At 50.3% G+C, this 22,903-nt stretch overlaps 10 protein-coding genes across 10 annotated transcripts; 3 read left to right on the forward strand and 7 right to left on the reverse strand.

The window, feature by feature from the left end:
- Window positions 1–206: 206 nt before the first annotated feature.
- JCM6883_001538 (uncharacterized protein) lies at window positions 207–1,828 on the forward strand (the record flags this gene model as incomplete). The annotated part of the gene is made up of 2 exons (XM_076629132.1): window positions 207–1,046; window positions 1,130–1,828. The coding sequence occupies 2 exons, from the start codon at window positions 207–209 to the stop codon at window positions 1,826–1,828; spliced, it is 1,539 nt and encodes a 512-aa protein (XP_076490779.1).
- Window positions 1,829–1,833: 5 nt separating this feature from the next.
- Window positions 1,834–5,316, reverse strand: SGD1 (Sgd1p; the record flags this gene model as incomplete). Its single annotated transcript, XM_076629133.1, has 9 exons — window positions 1,834–2,166; window positions 2,228–2,494; window positions 2,566–2,661; window positions 2,728–2,981; window positions 3,053–3,192; window positions 3,277–3,376; window positions 3,453–4,533; window positions 4,596–4,651; window positions 4,719–5,316. 9 exons carry the CDS (start codon window positions 5,314–5,316, stop codon window positions 1,834–1,836), a joined length of 2,925 nt encoding a protein of 974 aa, XP_076490780.1.
- Window positions 5,317–5,436: 120 nt separating this feature from the next.
- COX11 (Cox11p) lies at window positions 5,437–6,450 on the forward strand (the record flags this gene model as incomplete). Its single annotated transcript, XM_076629134.1, has 3 exons — window positions 5,437–6,021; window positions 6,120–6,283; window positions 6,369–6,450. 3 exons carry the CDS (start codon window positions 5,437–5,439, stop codon window positions 6,448–6,450), a joined length of 831 nt encoding a protein of 276 aa, XP_076490781.1.
- A 195-nt stretch (window positions 6,451–6,645) lies between these two features.
- Window positions 6,646–8,410, reverse strand: JCM6883_001541 (WD40 repeat domain-containing protein; the record flags this gene model as incomplete). The annotated part of the gene is made up of 10 exons (XM_076629135.1): window positions 6,646–6,672; window positions 6,770–6,924; window positions 7,009–7,159; window positions 7,228–7,270; window positions 7,404–7,596; window positions 7,666–7,735; window positions 7,799–7,818; window positions 7,894–7,960; window positions 8,029–8,106; window positions 8,189–8,410. 10 exons carry the CDS (start codon window positions 8,408–8,410, stop codon window positions 6,646–6,648), a joined length of 1,026 nt encoding a protein of 341 aa, XP_076490782.1.
- Window positions 8,411–8,987: 577 nt separating this feature from the next.
- JCM6883_001542 (NuoB/complex I 20 kDa subunit family protein) lies at window positions 8,988–10,197 on the reverse strand (the record flags this gene model as incomplete). Its single annotated transcript, XM_076629136.1, has 6 exons — window positions 8,988–9,057; window positions 9,138–9,300; window positions 9,503–9,563; window positions 9,629–9,730; window positions 9,818–10,116; window positions 10,179–10,197. The coding sequence occupies 6 exons, from the start codon at window positions 10,195–10,197 to the stop codon at window positions 8,988–8,990; spliced, it is 714 nt and encodes a 237-aa protein (XP_076490783.1).
- Window positions 10,198–11,617: 1,420 nt separating this feature from the next.
- HIS3 (imidazoleglycerol-phosphate dehydratase HIS3) lies at window positions 11,618–12,487 on the reverse strand (the record flags this gene model as incomplete). Its single annotated transcript, XM_076629137.1, has 4 exons — window positions 11,618–11,720; window positions 11,812–11,996; window positions 12,076–12,261; window positions 12,335–12,487. The coding sequence occupies 4 exons, from the start codon at window positions 12,485–12,487 to the stop codon at window positions 11,618–11,620; spliced, it is 627 nt and encodes a 208-aa protein (XP_076490784.1).
- A 118-nt stretch (window positions 12,488–12,605) lies between these two features.
- JCM6883_001544 (uncharacterized protein) lies at window positions 12,606–13,437 on the forward strand (the record flags this gene model as incomplete). The annotated part of the gene is made up of 2 exons (XM_076629138.1): window positions 12,606–12,824; window positions 12,904–13,437. The coding sequence occupies 2 exons, from the start codon at window positions 12,606–12,608 to the stop codon at window positions 13,435–13,437; spliced, it is 753 nt and encodes a 250-aa protein (XP_076490785.1).
- An 84-nt stretch (window positions 13,438–13,521) lies between these two features.
- On the reverse strand, window positions 13,522–15,500 carry ERG8 (phosphomevalonate kinase; the record flags this gene model as incomplete). Its single annotated transcript, XM_076629139.1, has 6 exons — window positions 13,522–13,793; window positions 13,888–14,068; window positions 14,145–14,480; window positions 14,563–14,889; window positions 14,971–15,106; window positions 15,202–15,500. 6 exons carry the CDS (start codon window positions 15,498–15,500, stop codon window positions 13,522–13,524), a joined length of 1,551 nt encoding a protein of 516 aa, XP_076490786.1.
- Window positions 15,501–15,731: 231 nt separating this feature from the next.
- JCM6883_001546 (uncharacterized protein) lies at window positions 15,732–21,125 on the reverse strand (the record flags this gene model as incomplete). The annotated part of the gene is made up of 16 exons (XM_076629140.1): window positions 15,732–16,002; window positions 16,064–16,450; window positions 16,515–16,872; window positions 17,000–17,348; window positions 17,430–17,589; window positions 17,653–17,791; window positions 17,856–18,315; window positions 18,382–18,509; window positions 18,573–18,628; window positions 18,710–18,803; window positions 18,915–19,548; window positions 19,614–19,722; window positions 19,782–19,904; window positions 19,974–20,322; window positions 20,391–20,812; window positions 20,884–21,125. The coding sequence occupies 16 exons, from the start codon at window positions 21,123–21,125 to the stop codon at window positions 15,732–15,734; spliced, it is 4,281 nt and encodes a 1,426-aa protein (XP_076490787.1).
- Window positions 21,126–21,282: 157 nt separating this feature from the next.
- On the reverse strand, window positions 21,283–22,868 carry SHE9 (She9p; the record flags this gene model as incomplete). Its single annotated transcript, XM_076629141.1, has 6 exons — window positions 21,283–21,691; window positions 21,754–21,878; window positions 21,945–22,000; window positions 22,065–22,168; window positions 22,225–22,369; window positions 22,445–22,868. 6 exons carry the CDS (start codon window positions 22,866–22,868, stop codon window positions 21,283–21,285), a joined length of 1,263 nt encoding a protein of 420 aa, XP_076490788.1.
- Between the last annotated feature and the right edge of the window lie 35 nt (window positions 22,869–22,903).

Consider the following 22,903-nt stretch of genomic DNA (forward strand, 5'->3'; position numbering starts at 1 on the left):
CCGGCCAGGGTTTTTAAGAAAAATTTGTTCCTTCTTTCTATTGACCCCCTTCTTCTTAGCTTCCCCCTTATATCTTATGTTTATTAGTCTCTTACCTTTACCACCGCCCGAGTCGTGCAGAGAGTAGCGAGAATTTGTTCAGAGAGACCGGCTTCTTGCACGGCGAGACCCGAATCTTTCCTTCCTTCACTTCCTTCGCATCCATCATGAACGGCACGACGCCCAACACCACAACTTCTACAGCACGTAAACACTACAACGCAGCGAGCCGCTCATTCCTCCTCCGCGATTACTCCTCAACAGCCTCATCTCTCTCCCTCGCGTTCAAATCCCTCCCTCCTTCCTCACCGTCCTCATGGAGCGACGCCTTGTCCCAAGGGACAGCTATCCCAGCTCATGTGGACCTCAAGAGGAAACTCGAGATCCTGAGGATCACGTTTCTCGCGACGGTTCATTCCTCTCCTTCCCCCCCACTTCAATCTACCGCTTCAAACCTCACTCCGTTACTCGATCTCCCTCCGGATCAACTCATCAGATCTCTATGGACCGCTCTCGTCGAACCGGAAGCGAATGAACTAGAAACAGACACAGAAGGAGGAGGAGAAATCGTCCCTTCCCCTCGAGTCTCTCTCGTTCATCCCTCGATCGTTACGGCTCTTTGTCTAGCCGCTGTTAAATTAGAAGAAGTCAAGTTGGCGAGAAGTATGGCGGAAGCGTGGATTGGATCTACGACGGAGGAGTTGGAAAGGATCGTTTGGGAGGAAATTGAATCGATTGGCCCGGAAGAATGGGAGACTGAGCTACCTCTTGATGGAATGGGTACGACGAGTCAAGGAATGAATGGATCGAGTATCCTCAAACCCAAAATCGACGGGAAAGAGGGGAGCAGTGAAGGGAGGAGACAATTCGTCAAATCTTGGATTAAACTCCTCGATCTTCTCGTGTTGTGCATCTCACCGAGATTGGAGGACTGGGAAGCAGCGGGAGATTTCATCAGATTGCAGAGTGTCGAGAACGGGGGATGGGTACCGGATCAAAGAGTCGAGGTGAATTCTCCTGAACTGATTCTTCATTTTTTAACTCGAGGCGCCCGTTCGACAGAGCTGACCCCACCAACTCTTGGCGATAGGCGACACTCAATCGTCTCTCTCGAATACGACAAGACGAGATCAATTCCATCGCGGCGAAAGCTCAACGTCAAAAAGAGATCGAAGCTCACAAAGCCGCGCACAAACGCGAAACTCGTTCCTCATCGAAACAGGATAAAGGGAAGGGTCGAGCGAGGGACGAACATTCACCTACTTCGTCGAGTGGCTCGTCACCGGAGAAGAAGAAACGCTCAACTCGAAATGGGAATGGGAACGGAATCCCGAAAAATGGATCGACAACATCTTCCGATCCGTCTTCATCTTCCTCCTCTTCCTCTTCCTCTGCGACATCTCCCACTTCAGCATTACCTCCTTCGCTACCTTCGCCAAGCGGATTCGCCGGACTGCGGTCGTCTCTAACGAGTTATCTCTCTCGCTCCCATCCGGAGTCGGCGACGACGACCACGACGAAACCCTCTTCCTCGAATCCGATAACGACAATCGCATCTTACCTTCGACATCACTACTCGACCGACCCCCTCCGGTTACTCAGCATGATTTGCTTCTTTTTCGCTCTCACGACTTATCTCCGTGGAAGATTCTCGATCAACAGAGGAGGAGGAGGCGCGAGATCGAAACGCTCAATCTCACTCGATTTCGGAATGAAGAACGGGATGAGATTGATTCTCGGTAAAGTAGGAGAAACCTTGAAGATGGGTACGAAAGTGACAACACTGTGAAAGAATCAAACATCGACGATTCCACCTACTGAAAGAGTTTCCGCCGTTACCTTCATCGCGAATTTCACGGTTGATTTCTCTTGATCTCCGAGTTTCTTGCGTGCTTTCTCGACGAGTTCTTCTCCGTGAGCTTCGAGGTAGAATCCGAGTCCTTTTAGGAGTGAACCGTGAGGTGCCGCTTTGACAAAGATTCGTTCGACCGCTTCTCGATCTCGACGAGAAGACTTTGCGGGGAGGACGAACGCGGGAGAGGCGGTTTGAGAAGAGAGGAAAACGTAGGTGAAGAATGTCGAGAGGAAGGTTTGAGTTTGAGGGATCACGGTCGCGAACGGAACGGGCTACGAGAGTGAACCCCTTCAATACTTGGTCGTCTCGGGTACTGAGGAGAAGCTAGCTCACCTTGAGAATAGAGATACTTAGAGCTTCTTTCGCGACGCACCAAGCGTAAAGTTTCGCCAAATTGTTCACTTTCCGCTCGGGGACCTTGTGAGTCGCGTTCGCGCTGTCGTCTTGCATGTTCTTGACGAGTTCTTCTCCTCCGACTTTCTTCTCGCCTAAGTCTCGAAGGAAATCCCACAGGAGGTATTGAAGCGTGATTTGGAACGAGTGAGATTTTAGACAGAGTCGTTGAGCGACGAGTGTGTAGTAAGGATTGTAGGCTTTCTCCTACAAGCGTCATTGAAAAGGAATCAGTTCAATGTGTCTAGCCGCTGTCAAGCGGGAGAGAACAGGCGTACATTTCCGCTGCATTGGAGGAGAACTCGAGCGATTTCTCGTTGTTGAACATCCGAAAGCCCGAGCTGCAGTAATCGCTCGCACGCATCGACGTAATCCTATAACACTCAATCGAGCTGAGTCCATCGAAAGCTAAGACGAACCAGAACCTGAGAGGGACTCACCTCGGAACTCATCAGTACGTTGAAAACTCCTTTCCTCACCTCCGTATTCATCCCCTGACTCCTCGCCAACTTAACCAACTTCTCATCGTTCTTCGTCTCTTTCGTTCGTACTTGTTCTCCCAAAACTCCTCCGTTCTGTTGGGCTTCGAGTAGGGGATCTCCGGACCAAGCGGCTCCGACGAGCCACCATTTCCCGCGAGTCGAGGAGGAACGTATCTCGGAGAGGGAAACGCGAAGGGCATCGGGTGCTGCGCCTGATGTCGTAAGACAGTAAGTATTCGACCTTGAGAGAGAAAAAAGGGTATACAGGGGAGAGAAAGCTCACCTGAAGCTCGTTTCTTGTTGAGCGACACGAGGTACTTCTTCAATCCGGAATAATTGTCGACCGCTCCGTCTGCACCGAGTTTCGGTAATTTGTTGTTCTTGAGGTTTGTTAGTTGTTCAATCATGAATTTAGTGCGGGAGCTGTGAAAGCGAGACCAACGAGATCGTCAGTGAAGAGCAGACGGACAACCGACAGACAGTAAGGAGAGGAAACGAGAGACTCACTTCATCGAGTTTGGGTCGACTCCAACCATTTTCTGTTTGACCATCGAGATAATTTCCTTGAGAGCGCTCGGATCATCTCCTCTCAGTTGTTGACCAGACCCTGTGGCACGACGAGTCGGACAGTGAGTAAAGGGAATCCACTTTATGTTCACTGAACAAGCCTCGAAGAAACTCACGTTTTACGACCTTACTCAACAACTCGACCTCCAATTCCCCCAACCCTTTCTCTCCCCTCTCGATAAACAGCCTAATCAAATCATACACTACTCCACACCCGATCACTCCGAAATTATACAATTCACTCAAGAACGCGACCAAATTTTGAGCTTGTTTCGATCCAGGTTTCCCTTCGAACCCTCCTTCTTCCTCCTTCGTTGACTCGACTGTAGCAGCGTCCGCTTTCGCGAGAGATTTGTCGAGGAGAGTGATCGAGTGGGTGAGAACTCCAGCGGGGAATTCGATCCCGATCGTACGGAACAAAGCCGCGACGAGACATGCGTAAGTGATCATGAGTTGATCCCCCAAGTTGTCGCGATCACTGACGATCCCGAGGAGGAGCGAAGTCAAGACGGAGGAAACGATCGCTCGAGGATGGGAAGAATATAACGAGAGGAGTGAATCGTTGATCGTGGAAATGTTTTGGGGGGAAAGTTTGTTGAGGTGTCCGTTGAGGAGTCGGCGGAGACGAGGATCATCGGGAGGGGCTTCGAGGGAATCAGAGGGTTTTGCGGTGGATGGAGCGGAGGTCGAAGCGGCGGGAGAGGGAACTGCTTCTTTGTTTCGAAGGTGAGGGGGAACGTATCGACCAGTTGAGCTTGAAGCGTCGGAGGCGGAAGCAACGGGAGCCGAGGGTTCTTCTGATCCTCCTCCGAAGGTCATGGTCATCGCACCAGATTCGTCTTCTTCGTCACCTTCGTTGAAACTCAATTCGGATCCGTCGAATTCTGATTCGATATCTTCACTGTCGTCCTCCTCCTCACTATCATCTTCATCGCCCATCTCCTCGTCCTCATCTCCCAGCTCGAGCTCCTCAAGTATCGCATCATGTTCATCTGAATTTTCCTCCGATTCGTCCAAATCGACCTCCCCCTCTCCGTCATCCTCGCCAAAGGTCATCTCCATACCACCCTCTTCTTCGTCATCTGATTGCATCCCCGCAAACTCGTCTTCTGAACTTCCGTCGTCTCGTTCTCCTTCTTCGAGGTCGAATTCGAGATCTGAAAATTCTCCTGATTCTCGTAACAGTTTCGCATAATCCTGCATCACGCAAACATGAGTCAGACTAGGCGGCTTCCACGATATAGTACGAGATCCTTTACCTTGTTGCCATCGCCGAACGCAGCCGCTTCGAGGTCGTCCATTCCTTCGAATAATTCTATTCGCGAGGAACCAAACTCATCAGACTGAACAGCTCACCCTCGCGAGCCAGAGAGAGAACTTACCGTCTAGACCATCCTCTGCGAACTCTTCCTTCCATTTCCCTTTATCCTTCTTGGTCATCTGACCCTCCGGTCCCTGCAATCCCAATTTCGCTTCCAACCACGCAATCTCTTTATCCTCATCCGTCATGTTCTTCCTTCCTCCTTTCTTCGCTACGACATCTACTCCCGATCCGCTCTTACCTCCTCCTTGTTGTTTCGCGAGAAGTTTCTCGAGTGGAGTTTGTTTCTTCTGAGGAGCTGGAGGAGGAGATGATGCGGGTTCTTCTTCGAGTCCCGCAAACTTAACAGATTTTTTCTCCTTCTTAGTATCCTTAGTGACGACTGGTTCATCCTTGTGTTTCTTCTGAGGTCGAGGTGGCGCCGCATTCGATTCTTCATGTTCAACCTCTGATCTCGTTCGTTTCTGTTGATTCTTCGCCCGATTCACTTTCGCTTCGTTCCTTTTGTCCTTTCTCCTATCCTTACGTCCTAGTTTCCCGGCTTTCGAAGGTAAAGGTGCGATCTTTCCTAGTTCTTCTAATTCGGTACGGAGAGCAGCGGGGAGAGTAGAGGTACGTTTACGCGCTGCATGATTGTATGAATTCGATCTTGGTGGCATTCTCTGATTGGTTTCGAGAGGTCGGAGAGCGAGAAAGTGAAGAGTACTGTAGAAGATCAAAAAAGAATCCTCGAAACTCCGAACGCCTTTCGTCTCTCCAACCCTCATCTTTATCCGACCATGTTGAGCCGAACAGCACTGTTATCAGCTCGAAGAACGGTCCGACCAAGTCCTGTACGGATAACCCGACTGAGTCGATTCCCGAACGCCCTCCTCCAATTCTCATCTACATCTCTCTCCCCTTCTTCCTCCTCTCCATCGCCTCCTCCACCCTCTCGACGACCACCACCACCCCCTCCTCATTCCCGAGATCAATACCGACGCGCCCAACAAGCGCACTACAAAGAACGGAACCGATCCCTTCTCCTCTATTCGGCCGCAACGATCCTCCTCGTAACGGCTTCTTCGTATCTCGCCGTACCCCTCTACCGAGTATTCTGTTCGACTACGGGTTACGCCGGTACTCCCGTCACAGACCCTTCGAAATTCTTGAAGGAGAGATTGGTAGCTCGTACGGATTTGGACAAGAGGATCAAAGTTGAATTCAATGCCGATTCGAGTGATTCCCTACCGTGGACGTTCACACCGCAACAGAAGGAAGTGAGAGTTTTGCCAGGGGAAACGGCGTTGGCGTTTTATACGGCGAAGAATTTGAGTGAAGAGGATATTATTGGGATTGCGACTTATAACGTGACACCGAATAACGTTAGTCTCTCCCTTCCTCTCTCCTCCTTCCATCCACCTTGAGCGTGTCGTGAGTAGAGCGAGTGCTGATGATTAAGGACGTACGTGTGATGATTCAGATCGCACCGTATTTCGCAAAAGTAGAATGTTTCTGTTTCGAAGAACAACGAATCCTCGCTGGAGAAGAAGTAGACCTCCCAGTATTCTTCTTCATCGATCGAGATTTCGTAGATGATCCATTGATGAAGGATGTGAGGGAAGTGACACTTTCTTATACTTTCTTGTGAGTACCTCTCTACCCTCACTCGCTCGCTCACTTTCGGAGGAAGGAAAAGGTTACTGATGCAAGTTGTGACTGGGAGTTATAGCCGAGCAAGAAGAGATTCACATGGAAACCTAGTACCCTCTGAAGGTCCTCTCGCCGTGGAAGGATCGGTACCTGCTGTATAAGTCTCTCTCTCGTTCTTTGGGTTTTTTTAGTCGTTTTTGTGTAGCACTCCACTCTCCTCTTTACTCGCAATTTTTCGCATGCATTTCTCTCTCTCGCAGACATTACTCCACTCCCCGTCGAACAAAGAGAGAGAGAGAGAGAGAGATACAATTTCTCGAGTGAATTGCGAAAAAACACATCACAACTCGTTACCCCTACTTCTTGTTCCTCTTTTTAACTTCCTGTCGCACGAAGCAAAACAAACCATCATCAGTCTCTCCTCTCTGTCTTGAGGCAACCTCCAGAGAGAGAGAAAGTGGGGAAGTGGTTGAGACTTACCTCCTCTTTACAAGCATGCAACATGACCTGATTAACGAAATCAGGTTTATGTTTCGCATGACCGCCTGACCAATCCTGCGTGACGGCGTACGCAAAGATCCTTCCGGTGTGATTGAACGAGGTTGAAACGATCGGTCCTCCTTTGTTTTCGAATGCTACTCACTCACAATCACCACCACCAACCATCCTCATCAGCGGGAAGAACAGGAGAAGAGAAAAGGGAGAAGAGAGAAACGCACTCTTGAGTCGAGTCTTTGATTCCTTATCCCAAAAGTTGATCGTACCATCCGAACCGGCCGTCGAGAAAGTCCCGTAAGGATGGAAAGAGATATCATTTACGGCGTAGACTGTAGAAGATTTCGAGGGGGCCGGTTCGTCTTTACGATGACACTATGACGAGTCGAATGAGAGAGTTAGGATTGAGTGAAGGAGAGACAGTGGCAGAGGAACAAACATACTTTGAAAGTAAAGTTTGAGGAAGCCATTTTATCATCCACGTGTCTATAGCACACAGACAGACGTCCAGTCAGTTGATCAGTTTGTCGTCGCACTCGTTTCCGTTTCGATTGTCGAAAAAGTACAAAGAGCGAGAGAGAGAGAGAGAGAGAGAGAGAGAGAAAGAGAGAACGCTTACTGAATTGCGACCCTTCCTTCGATAGTTCCGACCGCATACCCGGTAGCATCTGGGAAACAACTAATCACCCTAGTTTGCCACCTCAACGGACTCGTGATCGTTTTGAACGCTTGCGTAGGTTGGTTCAGGTTGAAGATTTGGATTTGTCGTTCCGCCGTACCGACGACCATTAGGGGGTATTGAACGTCCAGAGCTACGATAGCACATCCGAGTGAAAGTTAGTGAGTGAGATGGGAGAGAGCGACAGGGACAGAAGACGTACTGTAACATCGTTCAGGAAGTTGAACGGTCGCGACGGGATTTGGGGTTCGTAAATCCCAGTATTTCAATGTCTGTCAGTTCGCGCCCGTGGTAGTCAGTATAGCCTAGTGACTACGAAGTCGCAAATGACTGACCTTGTCCCATGAACCCGTAACTGTGAAAGCGGCAGTCGAGGTCAATCAATTGAAAACTCGAACAAAAATTGAACGAGAGCAAAGTCAGAACTAACCTAACATCCCTTGTCCATTCGCTTCAAACCATTTCACGCATTTGATCGGTTCGTCATGTTGAGCAATCTGTTCCACGATTCAAGCATGAGCTGTGGGGCCTCGAGGGAGCGAGAACAGGAAGAAAGAGACGTTACTTGTTGGGTTTGACCAGTTGTAACATCCATCATTCTCGCTGCCTTATCCGCTCCTCCCGAGATACATTTCGTACCATCCTAATGAATTACGGTACAGACATTCAGCGAGGATCAATCAGCCTCACAACCTCGTTCCTCGAACGAAATGGTTGAAACTCACTTTGGACCACTGCACGCTCAAAGCCGGACCTTCATGACTATAACTCGCCTTCCCGACCGCCTGTCCTTGGGGACTCACTTCATACAACCTCACTTCATTGTTCCAACTCGCGACCGCTAACAGATCCGCCGTGGGCGAGAACGCGAGTTGAGATGTCGAGTCCGAGGGTAGGTTCGGGACTTCAATGTCCTTTGGTTCGGCGGGACGGCCGAAGAATGACATAGAGGCTGAGGGAGAGGGGAGATCAAGAGTGAGAGAGGATAGTGTTGGGAGATTCGAAGGGCGCCGGAGACGAGACGGTCGAGAGGAGACGCGCTTGTTAGTGCGGATCAGTCGAGTCTAGCTTGTATGGCGAGGATTGATGTGAAAGTGAGGGATGAGTGAGTGCAAGCGATGAGACGGAAAGTCATAAAGAAGTTCGCAACGCTGTTCTCGCTGTTACTGCTCGACTGCATTGATCGGCGGCTGCTAGTAGCTGTCAAAAGAGGCCCTTGTGCGCGGTGTGGTCTCGCAGAGCCAAAGATAATGAAATCGAAAATTTGATGTAATGACAGCGAGGTACGGGAAGAATCAAGCAAGCGAAAAGGGCAATATACAAGGACAGATAGAAGACAGGAGAGAGAGAGGTACTACTTCTCCTTGTGGGGTTTTCGGGGTCGAAGAAAGAAGGGAGAAGCCGAAGGGTGGAATGGCGAAAACGAAAGAAAGGGGAAAAGACTAAGAAATGGTTATCGACGACCAACCTAGTGTAGGTGGATCGGCAAACGGCCATTTCCTCTGAAGACGTTAGGTACTGGGTTTAACGCCTGTACCATTGAACTCCACGCCTCGAGCGTCTCATTTTCCTCTGTAATTGAAGCATTCCGTAACTATACACATCGCCATCCAACTCATCAGCCCCTGTACCCCATCATACAGCTACAGAACAGGAGACGTCGTTGAGACTTACAGAAGAGCTTCAGCAGTAGGAGGACAACCGGGAACGTAGAGATCGACAGGGACGATTCGATCGCAACCCCGAACGACAGAGTACGAGTAGTGGTAGTACCCTCCTCCGTTCGCACAGGATCCCATCGAAATGACCCAGCGAGGTTCGGGCATTTGATCATACACTATATCGAGTGAAAGTGAGGCGAGTGTGAAGAAGTGCGGAGGTTGAGGATCGGTAATCGAGTATGGGTGTAACAGACAGAGAATGATGTATTGAGGTCGAGCGAGAAGTGATGATGGTTGAGGAGCAGAGTAGAGTAAGCGAGAGTCAGCAAACAGATCGAAAGCGAATGAGAGAAAGTGAAAACTGGAAGTAAAATTTACCTTTACGGAGAGCGGGAGCCATCTTGTTGGTCAAAGTTCCAGCGACAATCATGATGTCCGACTACGACGAAACAAAATCAGTCTCACAGGTTCAGCTCGAGAGGTGAGGAGAGTGTTGAGACTGACTTGACGAGGAGAAGCACGGAAAACTACTCCGAGACGATCTTGATCGTAACGAGCTGCCGCCATGTGCATCATCTCTACTGCACAACAAGCTAATCCGAAAGTCTACTCAAATCGAACATAGCAGGTCAGTCCAGTCGAGAGATGAAACGATAAAGATCTGATTGGAAGTTGGAGTGTTCAAAGACTCACCATCGGCCACATTGAACCCTGTCTAGCCCAGTTCACAATCTTATCCATCGTTCCCAACGCGTACTCTACTCCATTCCTCGGAGTTTCAAGCGACAATTGGTTCGAACCAACTTTGGCCAAATCGAACGCTCGATTCGCGTCCTCCTGCGAGATCGGTCGAGCAGTTTCGGCGAGTGTCGTACCTTGGGAAGTTCGAACGACTGGAGGGGACGCAGGGCGAGAGGAAGAGGTGGCGATGGAACGGGTCAGGATCGAGGTTGCTGGTCGAGGGGCAACTTGACGCAAAGTAGGAGCGAGACCTAGCATGGGAGGAGATCCGTGTGAGCTTATAGGATCGCACTGGAGTAGTTTCAGAGCTTACCTGTTCGGAATGACTGCATGTTGTGAGATGTTCGAGATGAGAATCATTTCTCGCTCTCGGGTTGGCTCTTTCCTCATCTCCGTCAATTTTTGTCTCCTCGTTCTGGCGCTTGATTGGTCTCGATTGACTCGGCTACTCTGTATCTGCTGCTCGGGCTCGTCGACTCATTCAGGATTGAGTTCGCCGTCAGTCCAAGTTCGATTCTCCTCTTTTTGCACAAACTTCGTCCGTTCGCATTCGTCCGACCTCTGGAGGAGCTAACATACATATCTATAGGGCTTGAACATCGTTCTGACTCGCCAGTCTCGCCCATTGAGACCATACCTCGCTCGGAGGCGCGACGATCGGGCTCCGCAGATTCTGCATTTCCTCGCGTCTCTCGTACAAGGCCCGCTTCTGTTTGCAGGTATTCGACGGACGTCCACTTATAATCAAACTCAGCGGGATCAACGGACAAGGTGGAATAACTTTCTCTAAACCGGGAAGATTGCAGCAAGAAGTGGCAACGAAACAAAACCTTCTCGACAGAAACATCTTCTACGGGTTCCTTATTCCCTCCTTTCCCTTCGACTTCACTCTCGAGCAGCTCTTACAGCTCTATCAACGACAGAACAGAAGATCGTCAGTCGAAGAAAGCCCCACCGGGAGAGCTCGAAGCCTCACCTTTTGACACTTTTGCTTGCGGACTTCGTTCTTACCCGCCACTTGGTTTCCTTCTGTCTCTGTTTTCTCTCCCACACGATTTGAAGCTCCAAGTCTCTCGGTTCCGTCAGTCTCATTCCTCGTTTCGTACCTCTCCTTGATCGTGACGGCAGGCAGTTTCGTTTCGAGATCCCGCTGTTTATTCGTCGAAAAGCTTAGACTACCGCGACTGATGGGAAGCCGAGCTGATCGAGTGTGAAGGAAGCTCGAAAGTGCCAATGAGCAGTAGCTCAGGCTCGCTATCGCTGGAACTGTGGAAAGTCTCGACCTAATTGACGAAATCGTTGGGTCAATTCGTCTGCGGCACAGGACACTGCTCTGCTCGGCGATAGCGATCGGAACCTACAATTCATGCGAAAGGAGTAGTCTAGTAAGGCTCGTCTGCGTCGAACGCGCTGAACTCGAGAATGCAATTCGAAAGTGCAAGGGATTTGAGCGTGAGCCTAGTTGACGAAAAGCGGACATGTCTGCGGCGGTAGCGGAACGTTCGAGGTTCGAGGAGGCTGCAGAGAGGGAAGATAAGGAAAGGGAGACGACCCGAAGGATTGACTCGGATCAGATCACGCGAGAAAGGGAGATCAAGAAGTTCGCAGAAGGGAAGAAGGACTCAGAAGAGACCTTCGATATACCCCGAGCACCTCTCACATCTTCCTTCGACGGCTAAGAACTCGTCTGAAGGATATATGAACATTTCAAGATCGATGATGAGGATATGCGAAACAAAACGTCTTGATCGTCTAGATTGCCAAAACTCCTTTTGTCGAAGGAACCTCTCCAGATGCGTCCCTTTGGATCGCTTCCCTAATGGCCAACGCTAACGCCTTGAAACTTGCCTCAGCCCTATCATTCACAAATCACCGATTAGTGACCTTCCTCTGCCTCAGAACCGAACGAGACGAGAAAGAAAAAGGGGATGACAAATTGAGCTTACTTGTGGTGATCGTTCTTCCCTCTAATAACATCGACATGCAAAGTAACTCCAGCAGCTTGTGCGAAACTCTCAAAGACATGAGGGATCATTTCCGTTGACAAGTCCCCGATTTTTTCCCTCACTAATTGAAGGTCTCCACAGAAGTAAGGTCGAGAAGAAATATCGAGTACTGCTCGAGCCAACGCCTATCGTCACAAACAATGATCGTGAGCCTGCTTTCCCCGGTACCGCAGATGGGTGAAACGAGAGAGAAGGAAAGCTCACTTCGTCCAAAGGAGCGAATCCAGTTCCATACCTCCTAATCCCTCTCCTTTCCCCTAAAGCCAATTTGAACGCTTCCCCAAGTGCTAAGGCACAATCTTCGGCCGTGTGGTGGTCATCTATCCAGAGATCTCCTTTGCATTTGAGAGAGAGAGACATTTGTCCATGTTTCGCGAGGGCGGTCAACATCTACTCCGGAAACGACTCTCGACGAGATCAGCCCGCCTGAAGGATCAACGGTGAGTATCGAGTGTGTACGTACGTGGTCTAGGAATCCAATCCCAGTAGAGACTTCAATCTGTTGCTTGACTCCAGGTTGATGGTCTAATGTAATCGTGCATTGGATAGAAGTCTCGGAAGTCTTGCGCTCTACAGTCGCAGTTCGAACAGCGGTAGGATCGTAGGTGGCGGACATCCTTTGGCGAGTCTGAAAGTGAGTGGAGAAAGAAGAAGAGGAGAGAGAAATGATGAAATCATTTTCTGCTCTCAACTCTTCACCTAATCGCGGGATAAGCTCAGCTAGACCTTTTTGGATGCCTTCGAAAGCTACCCTCGAAGGGGCACTTGCTCGGTACGCGAATTCGCTTACAACGAAACAATCCTCTAATTCTCGATCCTCCAACCTCGTCGACCTCGACGAGTGGTACCGAACTGAACTACGCGACACCCTGAACAGACGTAGAGAAGATGGAAAGAAGCTGTATTACTTGGAGAAGGAAGAACTAGAGAAATTGATGCAATGGAAACTCTCCGTCAGTTCTCCGACTCCCTCACTCATTCTGCTCCGTGCGTTCTCGCAGGAACTGATAGTGTAACTCGGGGTCTGCACAGCGCGGCAAATGGAGACCTCGACTCGAATCCCTCATCGCGTCCAACTCTTCCGCTTCAATCGATTCCTCGACTTCCTTCGACTCTTCCCTCTTCCCCCTCTCGCCCGACTCGTCTAAACAACTCCTCAACAAACTCTGTGAGCTCAAAGGTGTCGGACCTGCCACTGCGTCGGGAATCCTAGCGGCTTTCGACCCGGAAAACGAACCGTTCATGAGTGATCAAGCTCTCGAATTTGTTCATTCTCGCTCGGATGACGCCAAGGATGAACGACCGGCGAAACGGGAATATACGGTTAAAGCGTGGGAGGGTTTCAGGGAGAAGATGATGGAGAGGAAAGAGGAGGAAGGATGGGAATCAATGGAGAGGCTCGAAATGGCCCTGTTCAGTTGGGGAATCGAGAGAGAACTGGGGAAATCGGAAGAGGAGAGTGGTACAGATGGCGCAGAGGAAGAGAAGGAGGTGGAGGGGAAAGGGAAGAGGAAGAACACAGGAAACGGAACGAAAACCTTAACGAAGAAACGCAAATCGTCCTGAATGAACACCTCCGAACCGACTCTCTCAGCATGACGACGTACGAATCACGAATTCGACATCGATTCCTACTCATAGTTCATATATCTATTTCCTCGTCTGCGCTTTCACCCTCTCGACCGCCTCCCTCAACCCCTCAACTTCCCCCAACTTCTCTCTAACCAACCCTCTCTCGCTACCTTCTCCATCTCCACTCTCGGTTCCCCTCGTCCAGGCGTTTTGAGATAAAGGTCGAACAGACATTTCAGTCCAGGATTTCAAGAGTCTTTCAACTTTTTCGAGCGGGGTAGATTCCGCTGTCGAAGTAGAGGAACTGGGAGGAGTGAGGCAGAGAACCCAGATTGCGTCGAATCCACCAGCTGTACGATCAAACGATCCAGAGGAAAACCCGAGTCAATGCTCAATCTTCCCGAAGAACGGGCTCGAGACCTCAAGGATTGCTAGGAAACGTACCTCCGGGCACTCCAGCCCCAACAACTCCTTCGATCTCCGAAACGGCATCTAGTAGTTTCGTTTGCGAAGGAGGTTCGATAGGGACCGAAGAAGCTTCGCCCATTTCTCTCATGAGTTTCCGAATTCTCAGGATTGTTGTCGTCGCTTTCGAGAACGAGGTGGATGAGGAGGAGGAGGACCACTTCATCGAACAACAACGCGAATCAGCGCCAACTTCAAACGGAACGAAGAAAGCAGGGCCAGAGAGGCGAACTCACTTCCTCCGCTTTTACTCTCGACAATTCCTCGACCCTCTTCCCATACTCTCCATTCCCTTCTGACTCTCTCCTCAATTCCTCAAACACTTCCCTCAATTCCTCGTTGGCCCTACTCAATTCCCCCCAAACTCGTTCACTTTCTTCCGGTTGAGCCTTCTTCCACGCCATCACTTTACCTACCATCGAAGGAGTGTTCGAACCGGCGTCGACGTCGGCGAGGAGCAAAGTGAGATGGGGAGGGAGGGAGAAGGGGGAAACGTTCGCGGAAGAGGAGGGGGAAGTCCAGAGTGGGTTGAGGGAGGGGGAGAGAACGGAGAGAAGCGATTGGGAAGAGATCTAAGCTCGGGAAGAAGCAGAGATGAGTGAGTGAAGAACCCGAGGAAGAACAAATTTCTTTTTTTTCTTTTTGTCGACTCACTTTGTTCTCAGCGTTCTTATCCCCTTCTAGTAGATCCCCTAAACACTTGACGTCGAACCTCTTGTAGACCTGACTTCCGTACACTGCAGCACTGACATCGAATCCACTCCCGATTTTCCCTTGTGCGAGAGAATGAACATATTGCGCGAGGTTGTGCATCAATTGAACCGTCTCTGGTGATGGGTCGGAGGAGGACTGTGGTGATGTCCAGTGAAGGAAGAGGGAGGAGGTTAGAGAAGTGACCATCGCGGCCGAGGAACCGAGTCCCGTCTTATGGACGTTTTTGATCGTGCAATTCAGTGGGGCGAACGGGATTGGCGTAAGGTCCTGCACGTACGCGGATCATCGAGACTTCAGTCTCTCGAACGTAACGTATCGGGAGAGGAAAGAGGTGGGAGGAGGACGCACATCGCGGGATTGAGAATAGAAATCGTTTGATCCAACAATCGTAATCAACAAATCCTTGACTTCCACCTCAGGATTGATTGCCGTCGCGACTTTGAGAGTAGCCTGTAATGACAGACGTACGAATGGGTTCGCCGAACTGCGACACGTTGAGCAAAGAGGTCAGTGATCAATGAGGAGTGAATCTCTCACTCCCAAGACGCGATAGGAGCAAAGTGAAGCTATGTAACGTACCCTTGAGAGTCCACTTGATCGATCATCCATTCCCCATCTCGTTTCAACGCTTCATACTCCCAAAGACCATCATCAAACTGAGGACTCCTCACTGACAACTTCACCCTCTTCTCTCCCTCTCCGGTCACTCCCGAGCTGGTAGTATGAGCTGAGGAGGTTTCTTCTTCTTGTACGACCGTGTAGAATCGAGAAGGAGTAGAAATGACGAAGCCTTGGTGACTTCGATCTAGGACGAGATATCCTCCTGCGATGAGGACTTTGCCAGGGCATGAGACGACGACTGGATCGACTGTGGGCATCTTCGGAGTCAGGGCCGGCGAGACTTTGAGGCTTTGAGGAGACGGGAACTCGAAGTGCGGAAGAAAGGGAAGAGTTTCGCACGAGCTTCTCGTCTTTCGCAAACAGCTTCTCTCGAATGGAACATCATCACCAGACCACGGAGAGAAGAACGTGATATATTATAGATGCAAATCGAAAACAACAAAAATCAAATAGATACGGGAAGAAGTAGATAAAGTCCAGCTCTTTTTCTATTCTGCACCAGCAGCGGCATTGAGGATATCCTGTCTCGAAATCTTACTCTCCATACACAGACTATAAAACTCTCCCCCTTCATCGAACAGGGCAAGAGGAGAGTCGAACGCCTGAACCTGACCCGCGGAGAGAACGAGAATGCGGTCGTATGCGATAATCGTCGCGATTCGATGAGCGATACAGAGGAGAGTCTTGTCTTTGAACTCGGTTCGGATTGTCGATTGAATCCTGGAGTCTGTCTCGAGGTCGACGGAAGCGGTCGCCTCACTAGCAAGGGGAGAGAATCAATCAGTTTTGAGCCGATTTCGAGGGAGAAAGCGAAACTTACTCGAGAACGACAATCTTCGAATTCTTGACCAATGCCCTCGCAAGTGAAACGAGTGATCTCTCCCCGACCGACAGATTCGCCCCTTCATCCTCTATTCTCGTCTCGAGAGAGAACCTCGAACCTCCCGTCGCATTCTCCCTATCGACTAACCAAGCTCTCCTCAATGCGTCCCAGAGTCGTTGATCATCGTACACCGAAAACGGGTCGAGGTTCGACCTGATCGTTCCGTTGAAGAGGACAGGTTCTTGAGGGATGATCGATAACTTCTCTCGAAGTTGAGCGAGTCCGAGGGTACTGATATCGATCCCGTCTATCGTGATTCGACCTCTCGAGACTCCTACCATTCGGAAGAGTGCGAGAGTCAGGGAGGATTTCCCAGCTCCAGTTCTATCGGAGTCAAACGATCAGCTTGTTTCGAGACGAGTTCAAGTCGAGGAGAGTTTCGGCTTACCTTCCAACGACTCCAACTTTCTCTCCCGGTTTGATCTCGATCGAAAGGTCCCTCAGAACAGCAGGAAGTTCAGGTCGATACCTCAAATCAATATGCTCGAACCTGATTCCTCCTTCATCGGGCCAAGTCATCGGAGGACAAGTTTCCTCGATTCGAGCCGGTGCTTCTTGAGGCGTTTCAGTCATCGTATGTACGAGTCGTTCGACCGAGGCGAGGTTGTTCTCGACTTCTGCGAATTGGCGGACCATCATCGTTAAGGCTTGTTGAACGGCGAGAGTGACCGAGAGGATGAGTCCGGTTTTGCTTGAGGAGATTGTTGTACGCTCGGCGACTGCGACGATCGCGACGACAAAGGTGACTGAGAAAGAGCAGAGGGTTAGCTTCGAGCTCTTTCCCGCGACTTTGAGCTTGTCCTTCGAAAGTGGAAAGAGGGAGCAGGAAAACCGAGTAATTCGAGCTGAGTGAGCGCGAGAGATTGAACTTACGAAGTGCTCCCAAGGTATCTACACGGATACTCAACCATCTCTGATTCACACTGGTGAGGAAATAGGCCCTATTTTCGATATCGACGAATTTCTCCGTTCCTCTCAAGAACCGTTCTTGTTCCCCAAACGCTCGAATCGTCGCGAGTCCCGTCAGACTCTCGCTGAACCAAGCGTAGAGGAAACTTCGGAGAGTGTTGTCGTGGCGTTTGATCGTGCGAGCCGAAGCGCGGTAGAATCTCGAGACGGAATAAATCGCCAACATGATTGCGGCGACGGGAGCGAGGAAGATCGGGTAGACGATGGCAATCATGACGATAGAGGCGACGATTTGGGCGAGTGTAGCCAGGACCTATGGATGGAGAGGGGAAGAAGAGGAAGAAAGGAACGGGATATCAGTGACGTGCCTTTCCAAACGCATCTTTCGACTCACCATTCGTAGTGAATCATTGAGGCGATTGTCGATACCGTCGATGTCCTTTCCCATTCGAGATTGATGACGTCCGAGAGGAGTTGTATCGAAAAGAGACATCGGTGCCGCGACCAACCTTTTCAGCGCCGAATCGTGAAGGTTTCGAGAAGCCGTCGTTCCTCTACGGTTACGGTCGATTGTTGTCAGTACACACAGCTATAGGGAAGCGAGAGATGGTACTCACAGGAAGACAGCGGCGATTCCAACGCAAAAAGTGAAGATAGCTGTTCCGGCTCCCAGTCCCGCGTACAGACCGATTCGTCCCGACTGACTCAGGTCGAAAGTTCCTTGTTGCCACCACACAAGCGCAAAGTTGGACAGCACTGCACACGCCGAGCAGAGCCTCAGTTTGACGCCCTTTCAGAGCGAAAACGAGACTGGACTCACCTTGACTTGCACCCATGAGGAAGAGAGCGAGGAGCATGAGAGGGATCGTGATGTATCCATTCGCGGCTTTCGCGTACGCCTTCCACACCTTGAACGAGATCGATCCCGACGCTTGATCCTCCTTCTGTTGTAGCGGTCGTCCAGCTTTCCCAATCTCTGCTTTCCCATCCGTCTTCTCCTTCTTGACGAATTTTGCGACTTCGACTTCACCTCCCTTCGATTCGTTCCGAGAGGGTCCTTCACTCATTCCATGCTCTTTCGCGAATTTCGAGAATTCATCGCCGGTCTCCATGAGTTCGTTGAAGGTGCCTCGTTCGACGATACGTCCATCTTTGATGACGACGACCTGATCGGCGTGAGGGAGAATGTGGAGGGCGTTCGTGACGAGAATTCGAGTTTTGCCGCCGAGTCGACCGACGATCGCTTCGTTGAAGAGGTGAGCACCAACGTGAGCGTCGACCTAGGCGAAAGAAGAGTGTCAGATTATAGAGGTAGGCTGTGAATCTATGGGAAGGGAGCAACTCACCGCCGAGAGAGGATCGTCCAAAATTGTGATTTCAGCGTCGTAGTAGAGGGTTCTGCAAATTTGTATCCTTTGTCGCTGTCCCCCGGAGAGCACGACTCCCTTCTCACCAACCTCTGTCAAGTCTCCAGCTGGTCGAGGGATGAAAGTCAGTTCGAGCAAAATGGAAGAATTGGGAGATTCGCAAGACTTACAAGGTAGCTGATCGAAGTCAGCAAGGAGCGCCGAGGCCCTGACGCAATCCCAGTACCTATCGAGGAGCACGAGCGTCAGTTATCGAAGCGACCTCAACAAGTTATCGAAGCGACCTCAACAAGCTTATGAGGCTCACCTTTTCTCATCGAGCGGACGACCGAAGAGAATGTTGTCTCGAATCGTCGCGTTTAGGATCCAGGCTTGTTGTGCGCAGAACGCCAAGCGACCGCCTATCGACAAAGTGGTAGATATGAGCTTCTGGCTTAGAACGTGGCGCAAAAGAACGGCGCAAAAGAATGGCGCAGAACAATGGCGGAAAAGAATGTGAGATCAAAACTCACCGAAAACGACTTCTCCCTCGGTTCTTCTCATCTCCCCAACGAGCCCTTGCAACAACGAGGATTTCCCACTGCCTACGGTACCGACGACGCACACCAAATTACCTTTCGGAACCGACAAAGAGATATTCTCGAGTCGAAACGGTTTCTCCTTTTTTTGAACAGCTGCAAGCTTTTCGTTCTCCTCCTCCTTCTTCTTGCTCTTCTTCCCGGTAGAGGGTTGACTCCCTGCCTCCCATTCGAAACTAGCATTCTTGACTTCGAGGGCGAATTTGTTGTCCTCGACGATTTCGATCGTTTTCTCCGGTAACTCGTCCGCAAGGAAAACCGGCACGAGTCGCTTACAAGCGCTCGCCGCGTCCGTAATCGTCGAAAGACTATTCGGTAACATCATCAACGGAAACCTCAACAAATTGAGTAACGAAATCGAAGTCCAAATCGTCGCTGGATCTTGATCGTGTCCCGTGACGGAATAAACTGAGAAAACGACGACGGCGGCGAGAGTCGGGATCGAGAGTGCGATCGCTTGGTTCGTGGATCGGATTGAGAGGAGTTTACGGATTCCATTGAGCTCTTTGCGGCGACTTTCACTCACTTTTGCCAAGAGAGGTTCCTCCCAGGCGAAGAGTTTGACGATCTGTCGAAAGGAGAGAGTATGTGTCAACGAGAAAACCCTGTGAGTAAGAGTGAGGGCGGGCTCACCTTGATTCCGGCGAGGAATTCAGTGATTGTTTTCAATCTCGAATCCGTGTGAACCATCGATTTCTGTCGTCCTTGAAACAGTTTCTTCATCGCCCACGTTTGTAGAGGGCTGTGTGGGAGATTGTCAGCGAGCAGCATCTAAAGATTGGAAAGATGGTAGACCCTCACAGACAAGCGAGAACAACTGCGATACCGCTCAACGAGGTTACTCCAATCGTGCACAGGAGTATAATGACGACTTCCAACAGCTGAATGATACAAGTCCAACTGAAATGGAAGAATGATGAGCAGCTGGACATCGACTCGAGCATCAGTCTACCGATCGAGAGTGAAAAACGAAAGAAAGGTAAATTCACTCACAAATCGATTCGTGAGATATCGGTTGAGATATGCGAAACGAGTTTCGAGTTCGTGATCTCTACCCTCGATTTCCCCGACATTTTCATCGCTTTCCTATAAGCGGCAGCGATCAAAGCTCCCCTCGCGAGAACTCCGACTTGTCCTCCTCGCGAGAACGTGTTGGCCGTGAAGATCGAGTAGATGATTTGCATGAAGAAGAGGAGGATCGCGAATCCGACTCCTCGACCAATGCCGGGCATCGATTGACCAGCTCGATTCGCGGCGTAGGATTCTTGCGCGAAGAGAATGATTTGACGTGTGACGAGAGGGGATGTCGTTTGAGCTAGGTCTCCGATGAGCTTGTAGAAACCTTGTCACGACGACGAGCATCAGTCACAGAGTAATGTCTGAAGAGGAGACAAGGGAGGAACTACTCACCGGCCATCCAGAACTCAACAAAAAAAGTATCTGAAAGGGCCAGGGCGATCCCGACTTCCCTCTTCCCATCTTTCCTGCCCATCCCCAGCTTACTAGCAGTCTTCCACGTTATTCTCTGAAATGTACTCAGCTTGAGCGTTCCCTCCTCTATCGCTCTGTTCCAAGCGTCTATTTGTTTCTTCCTTTTCTCGAAATTCTCCTCAAACAGATCCGCCAATCTCGCTGATTCCCTCGTCTCGTCCATCTTCGGTAGATCCGTGACGGTCAACTCCCTCTTGTAACCCAAAACGAGTAAAGGAGTGAACCAAGAGAACGTAAGTTGCTCGAACCAGTTGGCATTCGCGAGTTTGAGGGTTTCCGCTTCGTCCATTGATTTCGGGGGCGGAGCTGGTGCGCTCAAGTTGAAGGGTTCGAACATACACCTAACGTGACGAGCTCTTTGCGGATCAGCTCCCCGTGAGAAGAGCTGAAGATCGAGCGAAGGAACTCTCACCAACGATGTCTCGTCTTGATCTCCTCCTCTTCGTTGACAGCTTCTCCAAGCTCTAGTTCTTCCTTCTCGTTACTCTTGTGCTCCTGAGCGAGGTCCTCCTCTGATCCTCTCAACGTCATTTCCCCATTCTTTTCCCCCTCCTCTGCCGAAGTTGAATCATTGCTAGCAATCTCTCCTGCAGGTCTGGAAGAGTGCAGGATCGCGCCTTCTAGTTTAGCGGAATCTATCGTCGATTCGTGCATCGAGGCCGGGCGAGTCGAAAGTCGAGCATGTGGTGATATCGAAGAAAGAGCCGAAGAATCCTAAAAATTGTCCATGTCTCTCGGATCTCACGGCGGAACCCAATCACCCTCTCGCAGTCCCACTGAGAAACGGGTGACACGATTTCGTTTTTCATTTTTATCTAGTAAGTAAGTTGAATAATCCAGCTATCAAGAACGCCCCGACAGCACCTGCGATCCCAGCTGCAAGAGTTTCGTGTTCTTCTAGTTTCTCTTTCGTTATGACCCAGGCTTCGTCTATTGTTCGGATCTCTTCTAAGGGTTTCGACCGTCTGACTGTCTTACGGTCTTCTGAATCTGGTTCTGGTAAAGGAGTGAAAGGGATTGACTCGGGGTTGGGGTCGAATTCGAGGGGAGAGGAAGGAGAATCTTCTATCGTGGCCGCACGGAGGGTGTTTGTTGAAGAAGGAGTGTCGACGAGGGAGGTAAGGTGGTCGAGTTTATTCTGAGCCTCGATGAACAAGTTTTGTAGCGAAACGAGTTGAGCCAAAGTCGCTTCTTGACTCTGTTGAGAATTCGTTCGTAACCTGTTCGCTCTGCCTTTTTTAGTCACTTATCGACAGAGAACCGAGAAGAGACCGAGACAAACCGCTCTTCTACGTTTTCGACGAGTCTTCTCCGTCTCCATGGCTCGATCAGGAGGAGAGTAATGATGAATAGTAAAACGTTGAGGGAAGTGATTGCGAGTGAACCATATGTCGAGATTGCTCGAATCTGTCAACAGCCCAATGTTCAGTATCAGGGACCACTGAGACACACCTGAGAGGGTAGTAGACGTACCTTGTCACTCCAAACTTGTTCTTCGTGATATCGTTCGAGAATCGCTTGCATAAAATCTACTCACGTCGATCCTCTCAGGTCAACACATGCCAACACGCGCGAGCTAACCGAGAGATCCACCCTGGAACCCTTTCTCTGCCTCTTCATCCCCCGCTTCCATCGCTACTTTCGCCCGCACTTCAGCTTGTTCATTCTCGTGATCTTGTTGAACTAGTTCCGTGAACCTACTCTCCTCGTTCATCAGCAGCTGTCGTACGTTAATAAAGTGAATTGGGCTCACCTGAGAACGTCTGCCGAGTTCCAGCTCCCTTTCCGTTGTAACAAATCATTGACTTCTCTCTGCGAATCCGCTCTCAACTTCACTCTCGAAGCGTATTCCTTCTTCAGATTCAACGCTTTCGTTCTCACATCCAGCAGTGATTTCTCTGTTCATCATCCGATACCATCTCATTAGTGTTCCTTCCCAGCCTAAGAGCGAGAGCAAACGAGTAGAAGCTCACCTTTATCCCCTACAGCGATTCTCAATCTCTCAATCTCCTCATACCCCGTCGCCTCATTGATCTTCCCCCCAACTTTTCTCAACCTCCTCTCCAACTCCCACGCTTCGATCGCGGCCCCCAAAGCACGTTTCTGGGATTTCGCAGAGGTGTCGAGTTGCGAGAGGAGAGTTTTCAGTTTCAAGTGAGCCGTGTGTCGCGCTTCGTGGAGCTTGACTTGGAGGGTCGAGTTATCGAGAGGTTTCGAGGGTTTCGGCGTGGATGGAGAGCTCGGCTGAGAGGGAGGTGGAGAGGGAGAGGAGGAGGAAGATGGAGGAATGGAATCGGAGAGGATTAGACGGGAGGAAGAGAATGATCGCTTGGTCGGAGGCAGAATGGGCGTTCTAGTAGCTAGCGAGCATGCTTGACACGTCCGAACGACTAGCATTGGTTGAAGAAGAGAGAAAGTTGAACCACAGCTAA

The sequence above is a fragment of the Sporobolomyces salmoneus genome, assembly GCF_050403485.1.
Source record: "Sporobolomyces salmoneus JCM6883 DNA, S_salmoneus_JCM6883_v1_ctg4, whole genome shotgun sequence".
NCBI lineage: Eukaryota > Fungi > Basidiomycota > Microbotryomycetes > Sporidiobolales > Sporidiobolaceae > Sporobolomyces > Sporobolomyces salmoneus.